Source organism: Aquarana catesbeiana, linkage group LG04 (genome assembly GCF_042186555.1).
Source record: "Aquarana catesbeiana isolate 2022-GZ linkage group LG04, ASM4218655v1, whole genome shotgun sequence".
NCBI classification, from domain to species: Eukaryota; Metazoa; Chordata; class Amphibia; order Anura; family Ranidae; genus Aquarana; species Aquarana catesbeiana.
This window is the reverse complement of record NC_133327.1, coordinates 22,105,145-22,126,792: the sequence shown is the minus strand read 5'-3', so window position 1 is coordinate 22,126,792 and position 21,648 is coordinate 22,105,145. Positions and strand designations below refer to the sequence as shown.

At 43.4% G+C, this 21,648-nt stretch overlaps 1 protein-coding gene across 1 annotated transcript in view; it reads left to right on the top strand.

Moving 5' to 3' along the window:
- LOC141139095 (alpha-1,4-N-acetylglucosaminyltransferase-like) overlaps window positions 1–5,721 on the top strand; it is a 284,028-nt gene extending 278,307 nt beyond the window's left edge. Inside the window, exon 3 of the mRNA XM_073624906.1 lies at window positions 3,950–5,721. Within this exon, the coding sequence (XP_073481007.1) occupies window positions 3,950–4,537 (588 nt within the window). The 3' untranslated portion in view covers window positions 4,538–5,721. The remainder of the gene's footprint in view (window positions 1–3,949) is intronic.
- Window positions 5,722–21,648: the final 15,927 nt, after the last annotated feature.

Sequence of the window (21,648 nt, the reverse complement as noted above, 5' to 3'; positions counted from 1 at the left end):
GCGTCGGCTCTGTTTTTCTGATCACGTAATATGACGTCCGATCAGGATAACTAAACCACTTTGCCGCTGTCATTTTGCTATACGGCGGATGGCAAGTAGTTAATAATTAACTCTTTTAACCTAAGTCCCTACCAAACCTGAGTTTTTAACTGCTGCCACCAAACTGATAGGATACTTCAGGATCCTACAAACTCTAGTCCTATCTATTGCCTTATTATTGTTAATCTTGCCTTATTTTTATTGCCAGCACTTCTGCATTCATCACACCCAGATCTGCGCAGGGAACAGTGTATATACAAAAGTGAATCAACACAGATTAGATCTACACACTGTTCGATTTATTGGTCCTGGTACAACATATTTATAGTATACATTTAAGATCTCGCCCTCCCATAGGATATTACCAATCCAAGCCATGCCAAACACCTCATCCATGTACATACAGTTATTCATAGCATTTCTTGCCTGTCAATGTTCAGACAGTTTTTATAACAGCTTTTTTAACACTACACAGGCTATCACATCACTTTGATCAAGGCATTAGCTTTGTGGTTGACACAAACCTAAACAAGACTTCCATCTTCTTCGTAGAAAAATCCCTCTTACTTCTAACTTCAGAGCAACAATATATGTAAAGGAATAATAACCCAAATCAATAAATATATATTATCAACCACCTCTTTCACATAGGAACTGTAGAAATAATGCTGCTAGCCATGACAGCTTCCTTCCTGTTAATAGTTGCTACCAGACTTTATTGCATGGGGTCCCCTGTTTCATCCATACCAGACCCTCATTAAGGATAAGGGTCTGCCATGTATTTTTAGGGTGAAAGACACAATTTGTTTAGTGTGGGGGTCCCCCATTAACATCTACAGTATCTTAGACCCTCATCCAGGATAAGGATCTGGTATAGATGAAGAGAGTCCCCTGCCTCTTTGTTTACAAATAGAATATGCTGCAGCAAAAATAACATTTAAATCACATTTAAATTGACTCGTTGTTGGTGGCACCGCCTCCCCCTCGTGACGTCCTGGACCAGTGCATGCTGGGTCAGAGATGTCGCAAGAGGGCGGCGCCACCAGGTGATGTTGCCAGGTGGCCCTGCCCTTACCTACATAAGAACTGTCAAACAGCAGAGGATGCATTTGATGGTTGGCTGTCAATGAGTGCAGAGTGATTTTTTTTTTTTTTTTTCTGGCTGCGTCATTCATGATGGATTTACATGTTTTTTAATTTTTTAATATAGGAACTGTTACATAGTTACATAGTAGGTAAGGTTGAATAAAGACAACAGTCCATCCAGTTCAACCTGTGTAGGTGTATGTGATAATCATTTCCCATATCCCTGTACGTTGTGTTCTTTAAGATGCGCATCCAAGAGTCTTTTAAAAATATCAATGCTCCCCGCTGACACCACCACTTGTGGAAGAGAGTTCTTACCGCCCTGACAGTAAAAATCCACTGTGCTGCTTAAGATTAAACCACTCCTCCTCCAATCTCATTGTGTGGCCCCGTATCCTCTTACACCCCTGAGATTAAATAGCTTTCCTATTCTGGGGTCACCATTGAGGTATCTGTAAATCGCAATCATGTCCGCTCTCAAGCGTCTTTTCTCCAGCAAGAATAAATTTAGTGCTTGTAGTCGCTCCTCGTATTTGAGGTCCTCCATCCCCCTTATTAATTTAGTTGCCCTTCTTTGGACTCTCTCCAGCTCCAGAACATCCCTTCTGAGGACTGGTGATCAGAACTGCATGGAGTACTCCAGATGTGGCCAGACCACAGTTTTTTAAAGTGGCAGGATTATAGTTTTGTCTCTGTAGTATATCCCCTTTTTTTTGCATGCTAATATTCTGTCGCCCTAGGTAGCTGCAGCTTGACGTTGCATGTTATTTCACAGTCTATCTTCCACTAGGACCCCCAGATCTTTCTCCATCCTTGATTCCCCCAGAGGTTCTCCTAGTGAGTAGTTTGCATTTATGTTCTTAGCCCCCAAGTGCATTATTTTACATTTCTCCACATTAAACCTCCTTTGCCATATAGTTGCCCACTCCCATTATTTTGTTCAGCTCTTTCTGTAAAATGTTTATATCCTGATGTGAAGTTATATTCCTGCTTACTTTTGTGTCGTCCGCAAAAACTGAGATTGAGCTATTTATCCCATCCTCTATATCATTTATGCATAACTTAAACAGAATTGGTCCCAAGAACCTTTGGACGCACCCCTGTAACCAGTTTTTTATCCAAGAACAAACCTTAATTGTAAAAACTGTCTGTGTTTTTATTACTTTTTGACACTTTTTTGGTGAATGTGGCACTGGGATCTGGGGGCCCCATTCACAGACCCCCACAACCACAGCCCAGGGTTGTGGGGAAGAGACCCTTGTCCCCATCAACATAGGGACAAGGTACTTTGGGGTGGGGGCTCAAAGCAACCACCTTCCCCCCAATGTTGAGGGCATGTGGCCTGGTAAGGTTCAGGTAGGGTTGCGCTCGCTCATCCCCCAAATCGCTTTGCTGATCTACCAGGCTGCATGCTCGGATAAGGGTCTGGTATGGATTTGGGGGTAAACCCCCTGCCATTTTTGTTTTACTATTGTTTTACCGGCAAAGCCTATTGTCAGCAGAGGACTCATCGGTTGTTAAGGACGTCACGGTTGGCTTCCTGGCCCCGCTCCTTAACAACCAGCTTTTACCCAAAGCTTTGACCAAGCAGGGCGCAAAATGCACTGTGCAGCACGCAGTGCATTACAGGGTGTTTGGCGGGGCGAACACCTGCTGAACACCCTGCAAATTCAGGTGTTCCCCAAATGCGGTGGCCCAAACCATAGTAGTAGGCTGTATACATTGTACAGCTGTGCCACTTCACAGGCAGGGTAAAGTGGTATTAAAAGTTTATTTGTTTTCTTTTTTAAATAACAAACATGTTGGACTTACCTGCTTTATGCAGTGGTTTTGCCCAATCCTTCTCTTCTCGGGTTCCCCTGCTGGTGCTCGTGCTCGCCCTCTTGACCAATGCCCCCAATAGCAGGCTGCTTGCTATAGGGTCACTGGTGTGTGCTCTATCCCGAGCCCTGCTCTATGCATTTATAAGGCTGTCCCAATCTCTCACTGGCTGTGATTGCCATTGGCTCCCGCTGGTGTCTCAGCCAAAGAGGAGAGGGAGTCTCTGGACAGCCAAGGCTCTCGTGCACATCGCTGGATTGTGAGGGGGCTCAGGTGAGTATTAGGGGGCCTGTGGGGGGAGCAACACACAGAAGGTTTTATATCTTTGTGCATAGAATGCAGGAAGGTAAAAAAACCTTCAGCCTTTACAGCCACTTTAAGGGCATCACCCAGGCACCTTATTTAGGGTTTGTTCATTTTTCTTAAATTGCTACTTTCCACCAAACATAAGTTAAAAAAACATGTTTTAGCTTTTGGTACATGTTCCCCAGCCCCCCCCCCCCCCCATGTTTAACAATCTCTTGCTTATTAGCCTAGAAAATATCTATTAATTTTTTTTACATTCATCTTCTATTGCCTGCAGTAGGGTGCAGATATGGCATCCATACTTTACTCATGTTCTGCAAACTTGCCTTGAACAGAACCCAGGCACCTTCAGTTTATCCCTAGTTACAGAAGCCCCATTCAATGACCCCTCATTAGCCCCATTATGCTATGTTTTTTTTTTCTTAAAAAAAAAAAAAAAAAAATAGAAAATGTAAAATACACAACTAAAACACTAAAAAGAAGATAAGGAAAAAACACGCAGAACACAAAATAAAGTAAATAAACTACCATAAGTCAGAGCCAGGCCAACCCCCAGGCAAACAGGATGGCCACCCACAAGCTGTAACAGAGAAGCTGGGAAAGGGGCAGAGGGAGGTTAATAACATGGTATTTTAAATGTGAAAAAATATGCTAATGTCATGATCTCATGAAATGCTGTATTTTTCTGGATTACCAGGTGAACCCTGAAAAAGAAGTCTACTGGACCCATGTTAGCTCAGATGCCTGTAGGTTTGCTCTAATGTGGAAATACGGTGGAATTTACATGGATGCTGATGTCATCTCACTTCGTCCAATACCCCAGGACCATTTTGTAGCGGCCGAAACTTTGACATATGCTAGCAGTAGTGTTTTTGGCCTCTCCTCACATTACCAGTTGACGTGGCAGTTTATGGAGAACTTTGTTGAGAACTACAGGGGAGAAATATGGGGGCACCAAGGGCCGGGGGTTTTCACTCGTGTTGTGAAGAAATTGTATGGCATGCCAGTATTTAACTCTACGGATGATGTCATGTGTGGAAACATCAGTTATTTTCATCCTCAACGTTTCTACCCCATCTTGTATCCAGCATGGAGAAGTTACTTTGAAGTCTGGCAGAATTTGCCAACATTTAATGATTCCTATGCCTTACATCTTTGGAATTTCATGAATAAAGAAGGTAAATCCATGGTACCTGGAAGCAACACATTGGTGGAACATCTCTACCAGAAACAGTGCCCTACCACTTATGGATATATCTTGAGAAATGAGAAAACTCATCTGTAACTCAAATTGAGGGTATTTAGCTCATTTAAAACTTAACTCAATTATTGTTAATAAAAAAAAATTCTCTCTGGGTGAATAATATACATTGCAGGGATTTTGACAAACTTTATTGCAGATCCCTCCTGTTTTCTTCTGTTTCTGTGTTTCACCATGTCCCTTGTAGACATATTCAAAATGAAAGGGTCTGGTTCATTGTAACTGAACTTTCCCTGTTCTGATGAGAAAAACTGCAGTGTCTGCATCTCTTTAGAATGATTTAACCCTTGGGGAATATCTTGCCAAAAATAACATTCCTATTGCAGGGGGTCCTTAAAAATGACTTATAATGCAGACTACTGGGAAATTCTGTGAGCCAATCACACAAGCAGAAAATTGCATTTCTTGGAGCAATTTGTATACCAACAGTGTACAGCACACACCCAGAAATGTCATTTCTTGTGTGATTGGCTCACTGATTTACAGAACACCTCCAAGTAGCCATATTGCATTTAGTTTTACAGACAATTATAACAGCTGCAGATTAAAAATGAAAGGTAATTTTTATTAGCATTAAATTAAAAGCATGGTCTTTGGAATGGGAGGGGAGAGGTAAAGCCAGAGAGATGAGAATTATTTGATAGTGGCTTAGAAAACGAAGGTCCACATTTAATCCATTATCTCTTGCATCATGCAGAATTAACATTTGCAGCTCAAAGGTTTTCTTTTCCTGAGTATTCCTAAAATCTCCCTTATGAACCAAAATATTCTTGTCTTCCATGGAATGGTCTAGTTATGAGAAATTATGCCCCACAGGTGGAACACCTTTCCCCTATATTCTGTGGATAACACTTCTGTCCCCTGCATCTTCCTTCTCTTTATTTATAATGTGTGTGTATAGATTCATTCTTTTTTGTCTTTTTTTTGTCCTGTTTCGCCCTGATTGCACTTGTTTGATTGAATGAGGTACACCTCATAAATGGAGGTGCAAATGCATGATCCTGTAATAATGAAGGTGAAACTTTTTTATTGTATATTCCCATACTTCCCATCCATCCCAGATTCTGCAGGACTGTCCCGAGATTTTAAGTAAGTCCCGGTGCCCCGCAGATCTAGGCTGGAGTGCTGGAATCCAGAGTTCCAGTTCCTGCAACAAATTCCAGCACTGGGATCCATTCAGTGATGGTATCCTCAAAGTGAAAATCTCTACCTCCCCCCCCCCCCCCAAATCTTCAATACTGTCATTGGTTGCTAGGACTGCCGGCGTTCTAGCAACCGATCACACACTTTGCAGGCCATCTCCCAGCCCTGACCACTGCCTCAGGCTTCCTGTCTCTTAGCAGCTTTGAAGAGGAGCCATAAAGTAGCTTCAAAAAGTGAAAGGACAGTGAAGGACAGAGACCGGAGCCATCCTCTACGCTGCCTATGCAAGCCCAGCCAGTGATTTAGTTAGTATCATTACCTCCTTATAACATCCACTACCCTTCCTATTCCATCTCCCCTTTAACCCCTCCACCAGCATCACTCCCGCTCCAACCCAACTATCAGCCGGATGGTCTGCCAATCCCTCTCCTGCCAGCTTCCACTGCTAGCAACACCCCATCCAAGCCAGGCAGCGTGCTACTCCCTCTCCTGCTGTCATCGCTGCTTGATGCCTCCCTGCCTGTCATTTCAATTACTTCCCTCACTCTTCTATCTGCCACTGCTCCCAGCCATTTCTACAGTCTCTCTTGCTGTCACCACTGCTTGGTGCCTACATGCCTGTCATTCCAATCACATGCCTCATGTTTGCACTTGCAGACTTTGCCACTTACACTCATTTCCCTAACATGCAGCAAACCTACATAGCCGACAATATTGAATCCCCTTGCCACAACTGCCCCATGCCTTCCAGCATCTTCCCTCTTCCCCCTTCCCCCTTCATTGCTCCCCCCCCCCCACAGGCTCTTCCATTCCCACTTACCAGCCAACATTGAAATCCATCCTCTAGCTTAGCCCTCACCCCCCACTAACCTGAAGCATTGTTTTCAGTGTTTCTCTTTAGCCACCAACCAATTTTCCCATAACCCTTCCATCCCCTTCCACCCCCTCCAGAGAGACTTCAATACCTTCCAGTTCAAACACCCCTTCCCCCACTCCACCCTGCCCCCATTTACCCTTTCCCTAACCCTACCCCACCTCCACTTACCTTTTCCCCATCCCAACCCCCAACCCACACCCTAGCCCCACCCCCGCCATCCACCTATAACCCCCTCACACTCCCAGCCCACTTACTCATTCTGCATCAGAACAATGACAGGGGGGTACACTGATGAGGGGCACATTGACAGGGAGAGCAGGGTGGGAGAGAGGATTTGTGCTGGAAATGGCGATTGGGGGGATTTGTGCTTGAAGAGGTGAAAAGAGAGATTTGGTTGGAAAGAGGGATTGGAAGAAAGGAGGATTTGTGTTGGGGGGAATTTTGGGAGGGGGATTTTTACTGGAGAGGGGGGGGGGTTGTGCCATGAGGGAGGATTTGTGGGTTGGAAGAGGATTTATTTTGGGAGGAGGAATTGGAGAGAAGGAGGATTTGTCCTGGGGGGGAATTGAAGGGGAAAAGGATTTATTCTGAAAGGGGGGAACTAAGGTGTGTGGGGATTTGTGCTGAGATGGGGAAGAAAGGTGGATTGTGCTGAGAGTGGGGATTTGGGTTGGTGGAGAAAAATTTGTCCTGGGGAAGGGGAAGAAGATTTGTGCTGGGAGGGGGGATTTAGGTCAGAGGATTTGTGATAGAACTGGGGAGAAGACTTGTGCAGGCATGGGGGATTTGAGGGAAAGAGGATTTCTGCTGGGGAGGATCTGGGGGAGAATCTTTTACCCAAGATTGGAGGTAAGTTGTGCTGGAAGAGAGGACTTGAGAGAGAGGATCTGTGCTAGAAGTGGGAAGAGAACTTTTGCTGGGAGGGGGGTTTGGGGGCAAGATTTGTCCTGGAGGGTTTTGAAGAGGGGAAAAAGGATTTGTGTTGGGATGGAGGGGTTGGGTGGTTTGTGATAGAAGCAGGGAGAGGATTTGTGCTGGGAGGGGATTTGGGAGTGGGGTATTTGTGCCAGGATGAGGAGTTGTTCTAGGAGAGGGCATTTGGGGGTGGAAGAAGATCTGTGCTGGGAAAGGGGATTTGGGTCAGATGATTTGAGCTAAAAGTGGAGAAAGGATTTACGCTGGGAGGAGTAGGATCTGTACTAAAATAGAGATTTGGGGGGCTTCTTGAAGGGGGGAGAGGATATTTGCTGGGAAAAAAATTTGGGGGGGGATTTGTTGTGCTGGGAAGGGGGATTGGTGAGGGAAAGAAGATTTGTGCTGGGGGATTTAGAGAGGGGGAACTGGGTGAGAGAGGATTTTTATTAGAATGGGGGGTTGTGCTAGGATGGAGGATTTGGGGGGTGTAAGAGGATTTAATCTGAGATGGGTACTGGAGGGAAGAAAGATTTTTTTTCTATGAGGGGGAACCATGTGTTCGGAAGGGGGATTTTCTTGTCGAGGATTTGTTCCAGGAGGGTGAGAGAGATTTGTGCTGGGGGGGGGTGAGTGTGCAAATTAGTCTTTCAGGACTCCTACTATGCATTACACACTCCTTTCCCCTGCATTCTGTGGATAACACTTCTGTCCCCTGCAATCTGTGCATTTCATACTCCTGACCCATACATTCTGTGGATAACACTCCTGTCCCCTGCACTCTATGTATTACATACTCCTGACCCCTGCATTCTGTGGATAACACTCTTGTCCCCTGCATTCTGTGCATTACATACTCCTGCCCCCTCATTTCTGTGCATTACATACTCAAGACCCCCTGCATTCTGTAAATAACATGCTTGTCCCCTGCATTATGTGCATTACATACTCCTGCATCCTGTGCATTATATAATCCTGTCCCCTGCATTCTGTGCATTACATACGCCTGACCCCCTCCATTCTGTGCATAACATGCCTGTCCCCTGCATTCTGTGCATGATATACTCCTGACCCCTGCATTCTGTGGATAACACTCCTGTTCCCTGCATTCTGTGCATTATATACTCCTGGACCCTGCATTCTGTGCATTACAGACTCCCTGCTCTCTTTGTGTCATGTACTCCTAAACCCAGCACTGACTACAGCCCCCTGGGTACTAACACTCAGTAAAACCCATCTCCACCATCAGGAGCTCTGGTGAATACAGGTTAGTGCTCAGACTCCAAACCTCAGGTGAGCCAGCTTTATCCACCAGGGAGACCTGCGTGAACATTTATCCAGTTGATTGGTGGGGCTTCTCCATGGCTAAATAGCTACTGGTCTCTAAGCCTGATCCCTGACTGTGACAAAGGCTGTTCCAAGAACAATAGGGACAGATGGCCTATGATTACTGAAAGTTTTGAATGCTTGGCATGCATCTCAATTAAGTTTCTCAGTACCAGGAAACCTTGGGGGACATTGTCCCCAACTCATGCTCTCCACAGGAGAGGGGACACAACAGTTTTTGCTCACATGGCAGGCCCAATTGCAGTCTACAAGTTTTTACTTCCCTAACAGCCTCTATAGGCTCCTCCTCCAACCAGAAAATGGCACTATACATATCTACTAATTGGTGGAAGATTTCAGCCATCCATAGAACAGGACCTAAGTTAAACACTACTGAGAAGAAAGGGGCCAGAAAGCTTAAAACGCTTCTTACAACTAACTACCTTATTTAATTGATTGCCTTTTAACATTTTTGCCTATTATAACTTGATTTTATTTCAGTGCTACTTATAAATTTGTCATAACCTTTTTTTTTTTCAATAAAACTCTTGAAAACAAAATTAATACTTCATTTCGGTTTGATACTAGTAGGTTGTGTAATGCGTTAATTTTACATTTTAAAAGCTCTAAAGAGAAGCTCTTTCTGCAGTCTTTGTCTCAATGCCTCTTTTCAAAGGGCTAAAACCAGGTTATTGCTCTTTCTTTGCTGAACTTCATTGTTATTAAAGATTTTTTAAAGAATAGGTTTTATTAGCGTTTCAACACAATTAACAAATAGTACATTCTGTATGTAGGAAGCAGACTCCCCCATCTATTTATTTAGCATTCCAGTGAATGAAAGATAGTAAGAATCACTTAATCATAATTCTAGATGTTGTTGGAAGGATGCCTCTCCCCCGGCTGCACCCAGACAGTAGAGTGTGGATCACACAATGAGGGAGGCATAGAAAGCAGGAACAGGAAGGAAAGGGGGGTCCATCCGAGAAAGCCCCACTGCATCCAAGTGAGATATATGGCTTGCAAAAAAAAATCAGTGGAAGGGGAAGGAAATGGAAAAAGTTAGAACATTTGATACAGAGTGCTCTACGTTGCAACAAAGTTTAGGTTTTGGTTTGTGGTTGGGCCATTATCTCCTCCATTCTCATTATATTATACAGTATTACCTACTTCCTGAACTATGGGGTAGTGGTTGACCTCCAGAGCCTAGGGATCAACAATCTACCTTCACTACATCTGAGGTAAAGGCATTCCAAGGAATGACAGTGTGAATCAACCATGATTCTACATGTGATTGGAGAGGTGCCACTCCCTTCCCTGCATGACAGTAGAGTGTGGATCACATAACCAGGGACAGATAGAGGGGGTGGGAAGTCCACCTAAGAAAGCATCCGAATGAGATATATGGATTGCAAAAAATAAACCGGTGGACAGGTTGGAAATGGAAAGTTAGAGAATTTGATCCAAGTGCTCCATGATGCAACAAAGTTTTGGTCTTGTGGGTAGGCCATTATCTCCTCCATTCCCAGTATATTAATTTACCTACTTCATGATCTATGGGGTAGTGGTTGACTTCCAGTGCTTAGTTATCAATGACCTACCTTCAGAAAAGTGAAATCATAAAAGATCTCTCTTCGCTACCACTGGGTATTTTGGGAAAAATTAAAGTAGGGCTATTTCTGGAGACTCCGTTCTATCCAGATCCACATTTTGATAATAGTGGCTGAATTGTTCTTTCCAAAAAGGGCAAATAAGTCAGTGGGAACACCAAACGTTGGGCTTTGTACGTTCTTTTTTTCCTGCATCTTCAACAATGGTAAGCCAACAAAGGAAAGAGTGTGAAAAATATAGGAAATACCTATAAGCCGTGCACTATGAATCAAAATAAATAAATTACAATTGTGCTGAAAAAACCTGTATGGAGCAGATGGTAGTGAGACCAACGGCCTAATAATGTGCTAAAGAAATCAAATAGATTTCATACCACGCTCTAAATAACCATATATGCATACATAAACAATGGTGCTAAAAATGTATAAGTGAATTCATAAATATATGTGCTGAAACAATAATAATGAAAAATGTCCAAAATAAACGATTTCCAAAGAAAATTAAATTACAATTAAATGTCTTTAGACCACCACCAAAATCTTCTATTAACACGAATGATGAGATTCCTTGCAGACTGGATGAGATAGATAGCGTCTTCCACCACTACCAGGCAAACAATCTACTCACCAGATGAATTTGACACCCATTACAGCTAGTCAAACCAAGTGCTGATACCAATGGAAGTGTGTCTTCTAAGGAGAGACTGGTCCTCGACACTATGTACTCCAACATAGGCGTGCGCACGGGGTGTGCCGGGTGTGCCTGGGCACACCCTAATCACCCCGTGCTGTCTCCAGAGATTTGCCCCAAAATGCTGCATCCAAGAGAGTGTGTGGCCCGCGCTGCCTGTGAAACAGTTTCACAGGCAGCAGATCGTGAGAATTGCCAGAGCTGTTCAGTGTATGAAACTGTCAGATAATGACACTGCATGCAGGAAGTGAGACCAGCTGTCTTAATGTCAGGGTGATGTCGGGGGTGGGCGGGACTGAACGGCCATCAAACACAAGCCAATGGGATGGGGTCTGGGCGGGCCGCTACATTTATGTGGCCCCGCCCCCTCTCTAAAGCAGCTCAAACATTGGCTGGTGTTTATAGCACTTGGTTCCGCCCACCCCCGACATCGCGGCTCAGTTGTAAGTCATCACAACTCAGCCGTGATGTCGGGGGTGGGCGGGACCAAGCGCCAACACCAGCCAATGATTGGGCTGCTTCAGAGAGAGGGTGGAGCCAGAGAAATGTAGCGGCCCGCCCAGACCCATCCTATTGGTTGCTGTTTGGTAACTGTTCAGTCCCGCCCACCACCAGCATCACCGCTGACTTTTAACAGCTGGTATCTCTCAATGCATTATCATCATCTGACAGTTTTATACACTGAACAGCTCTGGCAATTCTCATGATCTCCTGAATGTGAAACTCCCCCTCTACCCTATCAGTGCCAACCAATGCTGCCAATCAGTGCCAACCAGTACTTTCTATCCGTGCCAGTGCTGCCTATCAGTGCCAACCAATGCTGCCTATCAGTGCCAGTGCTGCTTATCAGTGCCAACCAATGCTGCCAATCAGTGCCAACCAATGCTGCCAATCAGTGCCAACCAGTACTGCCAATCAGTGCCAACCAGTACTGCCTATCCATGCCAGTGCTGCTTATCAGTGCCAACCAATTCTGCCTTTCAGTGCCAACCAGTGCAAACCAGTGCTGCCTATCAGTGCAAATCAGTGCTGATTATTAGTGCCGACCAATGCTGCCTATTAGTGCCAGTGTTGCTTATCAGTGCCAGTGCCAACCAATGCTGCCTATCAGTGCCAGTGCTGCTTATCAGTGCCAACCAATGCTGCCTATCCGTGCCAACCAGTGCTGCCTATCCGTGCCAGAGCTGCTTATCAGTGCCAACCAATTCTGCCTACCAGTGCCAACCAATGCTGCTTATCAGTGCCAACCAATGCTGCCTATTAGTGCCAACCAATACTGCCTATGAGTGACAACCAGTCCCAGTCAGTGCACCCTATCAGTGCCAACCAATGTTGTAAATCAGTGCCAACCAATGCTGCCTATGAGTGACAACCAGTCCCAGTCAGTGCACCCTATCAGTGCCAACCAATGCTGCCTATCAGTGCCCACAAGTGCTACCAATCAGTGCCCATCAGTGCCAATCAGTGCTGACAATATGCGCCCATCAGTGCCGCCCATCAGTGCCACCTATCAGTGCTGCTACCAATTAGTGCCCATCAATGCTGCCAATCAGTGCAGCCTATTAGTGCCCATCAGTGCTGCCTATCAGTGCCCATCAGTGCTGCCTTAGCAGGGATGGTGGGAACCCCTCTACAGATAATTGCAATACAAATTACCTTAAAGTGCAACAACTTTTTAGTTGGGAGGTTCACACCATTATAGGACTTTGGAATTTTTATTTTTTAGAGTGTTACACTTAATTGTATATGTTTTAGTTACGGTTATAATGTGAATGATTGCACTTGAAGTTAATTTCCCACCACCCCTGCTAAGTCCATACATGTCTTTATGGACCTTGTTTGTGCTCTGGTGTGCAGTCATGTTGGAACAGGAAGGGGAGATCCCCAAACTGTTCTCACAAAGTTGGGAGCATGAAATTGTCCAAAATGTCTTGGTATGCTGACGACAGAAGAGTTCCCTTTACTGGCACTAAGGTGGCAAGCCCAACCCCTGAATAACAACCCTATACCATAATCCCCCTCCACCAAATGAATTGGACCAGTGCACAAAGCAAGGTCTATAAAGACATGGATGAGCGAGTTTGGGGTAGAGGAACTTGACTGGCCTGCACAGAGTCCTGACCTCAAAAAATGCCCTTCTGGAAGAATGGTCAAACATTCCCATAGACACACTCCTAAACCTTGTGGACGGCCTTCCCAGAAGAGTTGAAGCTGTTATAGCTGCAAAGGGTGGGCTAACTCAGTATTGAACCCTACGGACTAAGACTGGGATGTCATTAAAGGTCATGTGTGTGTAAAGGCAGGCGTCCCAATACTTTTGACTATATATATATATATATATATATATACACACACACACACACACACACGTATGTGTGCTTGAGCTTTCGGTGCACACCCTAATGTAATAGGCTGCGCACGCCTATGTACTCCAACTAATTGATCATATATTAAGAAAGAAGAAGAAGGGGCTCCTCCTTAAGTAGTATGTAAAAAAAAATCCTTTTATTGCATAAGAGGCATCGACATAAAACACAATAAAAACAATTTGCCAAATTCAAAACATGCAGGCACACGGTTTGCGTACCACCTGCGCTCCAACTAATGGAAGTCCAGCGAACTTGGGCAAAAAATGCTTGTAATATGTGTTTAATAGTTTCCTTGTTGACTTTCACAGGTTGAATGTTACATCCTTACCTTTGATTGCTAGAGGTTACTGCACATTATTTCTGCTCACTGATTGGTTGCTAGAGGTTACTGCACATTATTACCACTCACTGATTGGTTGCTAGATAGAATATGCTACAAACTAATACACAGGGCCCTTGCCAGAGTAGAAGTGTTGTCTTATCCTTGGAAACAGAGGCCAGACTATGCATTCTTGGAGATAGAATATGGGGACAGGAGGAGATAACACTAAAAACAGCAGTTTTGAGGTGCCTGTATCAAGCCCGGAAGTTGATTATGCAAAGATGGCAAACTGTAGCCCCCCCGACGGTGGAGGAATGGGTAAAAACAGTAAATTAGATCATTTGGAAGGAGAGAGCCCTATACATTAGAAGAGGAAATATAAAGAAATATGAAAAGATGTGGAACCCCTGGTTGATAAGCATTGGTTGTAAGGAATAAATGAAAGGATGTGGGACCCTGGATGGGATGGGAGGAGGTGGGAGGGGGGAGGGGTTAGGCAGAAGGGGTAGATAAAATGGACATGGATTGATTAAATGAACTTTGTCTATACGAATTGGAGGTTGTCACCACATGCCTGTTGGAAGATATGTAAATTTTATGAAATGTAAATTATAAGAAATGTTAATAAAGAATATTTAAGAAAAAAAAAAAGAAGTGTTGTCTTGCATTGCAGCAGAATCTAACTTGTGGCAGAAAAGATGGGGTTAACGAAGCCAACCAGGATTACATTCAAAACAGTACTGTCAATGATCATAGCAATCAGAGAGGCAGCGATGACTGATAGTTTTTAGCAGCTAAAGCACTGAACGTTTAACTTAGCCGTGCAAATAAGCCCATTGAGAATCAAACAATATACCAGCTGTCTGCTCATCCATGCTGATGAGTGTTATGCACAGGCAGAGCTGTTAATGTTAATAGCAAGCAAAGAGGCAGAGGAGGGCGATACTAGATTAGCAGTTGCAACAGTGGAAAACGTCTGCTCAGCCATGCACATGTGCTCATTCAGATTATAACTCTGGCTTTCTGCTCATCAATTCCACCTTAGAAATGTCATTGCCTCCTTCCTGCGATTCTCCCTCACTCCTCCAGCCCCTGCCACTGCTTCTCAGTGTGTCCCTACTCTCAGCCAGCTTCACTGTCCATTTTAGACATCACTGCTTGCTGCTTTCCTTTTCCTGCAGTTGCACTATGTTACAGGGAGTGATTGGTAGGATGTTTGGCCCCACAACAATGTCTGGGCCTGGGACAGTTGCCCATTTTGCCCTGCCTTAAAGATGGCCCTGGGTGCAGTTTACTCTCCCTTCTGTAGAGAGGTGCTGTGATACTGGCTGTTGTACAGAGGGAGTAGAGGATTGTCCCTCTACAGACTCCATATATTTGATCAGAGGAGCAGTGGTCTGATTGGACACTGCAACACTGGGTGACCTCAGTGGCCATCTTTAACGGAGGCAATGCTAATAAATAGCAAAGCTCCAATGTATTTGTGTCAGGGCTTGGCTCAGCCCTTCCATCTCTAGGCTGGCCACTCAGCTGTCGGCTAATTGCCAGCTCCTATCTCTCCATAGTTACTCAGCTGTTGACGATATCCTGCTTGTCAGTCCTGCTTACTTAAGCCGTCCAGTCCAGAGGATCTCTGCCTTTGCCTTGGTCAACATTACAGAAACTATCTCCTGTGATCCTGTTCAAGACTTGCTTTGCTGACATCCCTTCTGGCTCCAGATCCTGCTTTCTGTTCCACTACATTGATCCCTGACTTCTGGCTTGGCTGACTACCCATTCCAGTTACTGAACTTTGGCTATCTTTTGACTTTGTTTCTTCCTTTTACTTTTATTATTAAACATGTGTGATTTAACTGTACTTTTGTCTCGGCCTGATTTCATGGTTTCTGTCAATTTGGCATGTATTTTGTGCGTGGCTAGAATAGGGAAAGAACCACGCTTGTCAGGGACAGTGGATTAGCCCTAGGGAAAGGTTCCTGTTCGAGCAGGGACAGATTAGGGACACCAATGTCAACTCTGCTACCTTCTGTGCTGTGCTATGTTATAGGACTTGCAGCAGTCCCCTAAGTACTGCTTGTACTGCTACTCTGCCTATTGGCTACCCCCACCCCCAACGCAGAAGCTGCTCTGTAATGTAATCTATGCCAAGCTAACGACCTTTATGTTGAAATTCTGCCAGTATACTTCTAACATTGCTGAGAACACTACTACTTCCGCACCTGTGTTGCCAGTGTCACTGTGTTCTCTGATACCATACTATTTGAACAATATTAAATGTTTTGCCACAGTCCCTGCAGACACATTACTAGTGCTGGTGATTGCCGATTATTACTTGCCATCTGTTTCCCTGGAACTCAACAAAACAATAATTGTGGAAAATTTTCTTGACTCTGTGAGCCATTCCTCTAATTTGCGTACCAAGCAACTGGCAACACACAGAGGCTCAGTACAGGTGACAGCTTCCTGGTGGGTTTGCTCAAGTGGTTTTTGACTAGGATCCAAACATGCCTGAGCTCATCCCTAATGTACAAGTGCTAACAAATGCAGTTGAAAATTCAGAAGCTAGCCTTAAAATGATTGCAGAAAAGAATCTGTTTCTAGAGCAGCCTTTTTCAACCTTTTTAGCGCAGAGGGACTTAAAATAATCTTCACATCCTAGAGGAACCCCTACTAAAATTAAATAATTGGGGTTAGATGGAAGGATGACCCTTATAGTGGTGGTCAGAATGCCACCGTTATAGACAACTAAAAAATGATCAGTGGTGCCATGCTGCTAGCTCTGCCAAGTGGCATTGGACTTGGAATTATGCAAGCACCATCAGATGGGAACCAGCTCAGCCACAGCTTAAGGATCCCCTAGTAACCTTGTGAGGAACCCTTGTTTTCCATGGAACCCTGGATGAGAATGGCTGTTTTAGAGGAATGCATGACGCAGATGTAGTTGGGATAAGGCTGTGCTACTACCATTATCTGCAACCCAATAAAACAAGGGCACAACAATCCCACTTCCCATTGAAGGAGCCTAGACCGCCTTCCTAGAGCATTAAACCCTGTCACTGCCAGTCAGTGCTTACCTAGCTGGTTAACAAGGTCGTTAAACTTTAACAAGGCATTTTATGGAAAGGTTTGAGCTCATAATTCTAGTTAATGTATGAACCTGGTATCTGGTATTATAACTAAGGTATGGTAATCTTATGCTTGAAAATATTTCCTAGTCTTTTTGAAATGCTGTGTAGAGTGTTGCTAACACCATTACCTGAGGTTATACAATGTAATTCTAGATGCAGTTTATTTCTAAGTAGAATAGCCTCACTAAACAACATACAAATTCTTGCGAGCTACCATGTAAAGGTCCAAATGATTATAAAAGACAGCTGCAATCATTGATCATGTCCCTTATGCTCGTGCCAACCCAGTAAATAAACTAATGAAATGCTGCACTATCCAAATGTGATCACGAACCTGTCACATTCAATATTACCACTGTTGACTGTAAAATATAATATAAAATGTTGCATTCCTATGCAGTTAAATATTATACATATATTGCAATCCTATGCAGTTGAAAATTGCAATCCTGTGCGATAATACCAGTAATTATCCTATGCAACAACTTATGTGCATATGCAAAACTCTATATAAAGTGCATCCACATTGATTAACTACTATAAATAACACATATATCGTGCTTAAAGTGCTCTTGTGCAAGACTGTTCATGCATTAATGTGCTTTAAAAGGAACTCAACAAAGTCCACTCCTAATTAATTCTTTCTTCTGATTCTCATTAATGATGATAAAACAGGTGCTCGTGTCCACTCTTGTGCTCCTCCTTTGGTGTATGCGCTCACCTTAGAGCGTGTGACCTCTCACCTAAGCTTGGTCAAAACACGCTTTTAAACCACCTCTGGGTTTATTGTCAGCATTCAGATCCTTGGCTGGTTGTTTGCAAGTGTATCCATATAGAAAACAGAGGAAGCTCGATAGTGTGATACCTTTTTAAAATTTATTTTTAAGTTAACAATCTTCCCTATAAATAGGGTACTCACATTTTGTAGGTGCTAAAGTGCACCATCCTGTATAAGCCAGAAATAATAAAAAAACACTGTACTGATGTGTCCTCTCCTCTGCTGAGACCATTAAACTGTCTCACACCCCAACGCGTGTAGATACCGGGAAATGATGTATCTTCCTCAGGGGGAATTCTATTGGACGGTTGAGCTGTCAGTCATTATATAGTATCCTCACGACCATTTTGTTGAAGACCGCGGACACTTTATTTATTAATGTACGATCATGGCCATTTTCTAGTGTATTAGAACGCTCAATACTACCCATAGTGCATGCCGTATATTATGACAGCGCATCTTATCACAAAGCGGTGCACTATAAGCACAAACATATAAAGCGCACGTTAATTTAAATATTATTGCTTTTCCTTCACTCATCAGCCTACCTATCGTACTATTACACTTAATTCATCCCTTTCCAAGCTGCATTCAGGATGGTGTGTAAGGACAGGACATATCTATTCAGCGATACTATAACATACAATACCATTAAAACAGCTATGTGCTATCCACATCTTATGCCTCTGAATACAAAAATCAACTAACTATACATCATTAACTCCTAAATCATTCCTGGAATTTCAATGACTCATAGTGTATATGTGTGTGTGTGTGTATATATATATATATATATATATATATATATATATATATATATATATATATATATATATATATACACACACACACGATACTCAGTACATTCATTGACATTACAAGGTAACCCATATAGTTTTATACAACAGAAGTTATTATGGGTAGTGGCGTGGCGTGCAAACATAAAATCACTACACCCACCCACACATACCTGACCCTACACTCCCCACCTTCAAGGGCCAATCTGATTACAACTTCTATACTATAATAAAAATAAAATTAAACTAAAATAAAGTATAATAGAAATTAGCACATAACAATCTGCATACACATGCACACACACATGTAACTAAGTACCCATGTGCTGTTGTTCTAAAAAAATCCCCTTCACATCAGTACCTAAAAACTATACAAACATCATACCTACTCAAATTTACCCGGTTCAACACCCACAAAGAAATACGACTAGGAACTCACAGCATGCCTATCCACCCCCTATTTACCCCCCTTATATATATAATTGGGGACTACCAAAGTACCTGACATCCCCTATGTACCATATTACAACTACCCCCCTTCCCCTACAGATGGGTTATAAGGTAACCCATTGACGGATCAAAAACACATCAACTAATATAACCCCAAGCACATCTGCCTCAAACTTATAAACATATAATAGGACATAGTGGATAACTGTAAGTACTAGACTGTATGACTACCCACATGGATCAATTCTGATCCGATTCCAAACCATTGTCAGTGAGACCCAAACCAAGGGGTTGAGACATAAACTATTACTAAGGAAACACTTAAGATCAAACTCCTTGTTTAGCTCCCCCCCGGCGTCAAGGACCCCAACTGATATATCCACCAGGACTCTTTTTTTATTGTTCTCTCTCATATAATTAGACCCTCTCCAATGTCTTTTGGGGGCTTCTATACCACACAATTGCATCCCTGCTGTATTTGCATCCCTAAAATGTACAGATAAGTGATGTTTTTCAAAACCCTTTTGGATATTTCTAACATGTTCACATTTTCTTCCATCCAAACTTTTAGCGCCCTTTTAGTTCTTCCTATGTACAATAAGTTACATGGGCACTTAATAACATATACCACCCCAATCATATCACATGGGATGAAATCTCTAATAGTGTGTAGGTGCTGAGTTTTTGGATTAACGAAACTCTTCACCTTCCTAATATTATTTGAAACCCTAATGCAACTGTAACACCTACTACATCCATGGAAGCCTTTAACATCCCAAAACATTAATTGTTTGGGCGTGGGTGGCTCAACAATGTTATGTACCAGTTTATCTCTTAAGTTCGGGGCTCACTTATAAACAATCCTTGGTGTCTCTGGCAAACTATCTTTTAACTGTGTATCCTGCTTCAGTACCCCCCAATATCTACTGATGATCTTTTCCACATCTCTGTTTTGTAAATTATAATCTAAAACTATAGAGGTGACTATATTTTAGTTATTTTTGTCACTTACTTCCTTATCTGCTAAGAGATGTTCCCTTTCTATACCTTTAATTTTATCTTTCTCTATTTTAAGAAAGTCAGGTTGGTAGCCCTTCTCTATGAATATCTTCATTAGCTTGTCTGTTTTCATCTCAAAATCATCATTATTTGTACAATTCTTTTTGATTCGCATAAATTGCCCACTGGGGATGTTATTAATCCATGCCCTATAATGACAGCTGGATGTGGGTATGTATGAATTACGGTCTGGGGCCTTAAAATATGTTTTCGTTTCTATACCACGGGGTATACTTTTAATCTCTAGGTCAAGAAAGTGTATAACATCACTACTAATATCCCATGACAACATTGTATTACACTCCTTGTCATTCATATTCTGCAAAAAACCTTCCAGTTCTACTTTAGACCCCTTCCATATTATCGATATATCATCAATGAAACGTCTGTAAAGTAATATCCTTGAGTCCAAATTATACAAAACACCCTCCTCCTCCTATTTCGCCATGTACAAATTGGTGACACTAGGCGCGAACTTGGCGCCCATAGCGACACCTTTTGTTTGGAGGTAGAAGGTGTTTTCGTACCAAAAATAATTGTGTTTTAAACAGAAATCTAAACATTCAAAATAAATCAATGTAATCACCTTTCCATATGGATATTCTTTTTTTAAGGCCCGCTTGACTGCTTTCATAGCCCCCTGATGATCTATGTTAGTATATAGCAAGGCCACATCAGCCGTGGACATCACTATATCTGTATCACCATTACATCCCTTCAGCAACTGTAAAGTACTGTATGCTTGGTGTCTTTCAAAAAGGCTCTGGTGTTTTTAACTAAAGGCTGTAGTATTATATCAATGTATTCCCCTAATCTGGAGGTAAGCGACTCTATCCCACTTACAATGGGTCTCCCCAGGGGGTAGTTTTATTCTTGTATATTTTCGGATTATAGTAGATAATAGGTAATCTACATGCTGTGGGTACCAAATATTTCTTTTCATACTTGTTGAGTTTCTCCCTTTCTACCCAGTATTGAATCAAAGTAGACAACTCATGTTTAACCGCTTCAGATCCAGGCCGTTGCCAAATGACGGCAACAGCGCGGATCTAAATTGCCGGGACGACGTCTATTGACGTCGTCCCGTGCACGAGCGGCCTGCGCGCCCCCTGCAGGTCGCACGCGGCGCACCCGGTGATCAGCGAGTCTATGAGACTCTCCTGATCACAGATCAGAGTAAGGGGTCGGTCCCGACCCCTTACCACATGATCAGCTGTCAGCCAATGACAGCTGATCATGTGATGTAAACAGAGCCGGTAATCGGCTATCTTTCCTCCTTGCGCTGACAGCGTGAGGAGGAAAAAAAAACCCAATCACCGGCGGCCGTGATCGGGACATCAGTCCCGATCACGGCGATCTTCTGACACACAGCAATAGGCAGCAGTGCCACCTACCAGTGCCCACCAGCGTCACCCATCAGTGCCCACAGTGCCACCCATCAGCACCCACATCAGTGCAACCTATCAGTGCCCATCAGTGTCACCTACCAGTGCCCATAAGTGCCCATCAGTGCCCCCCATCAGTGGTACCTATCAGTGCCCATCCGTGCCACCTATCCGTGCCACCCATCCGTGCCACCCATCCGTGCCACCCACCGTCAGGCTGTCTCCAAATTTATCCACTTTTAGGCAATCCCTGAAAACTTTCCTCTTCAGAGAAGCCTATCCTGCCTCCAT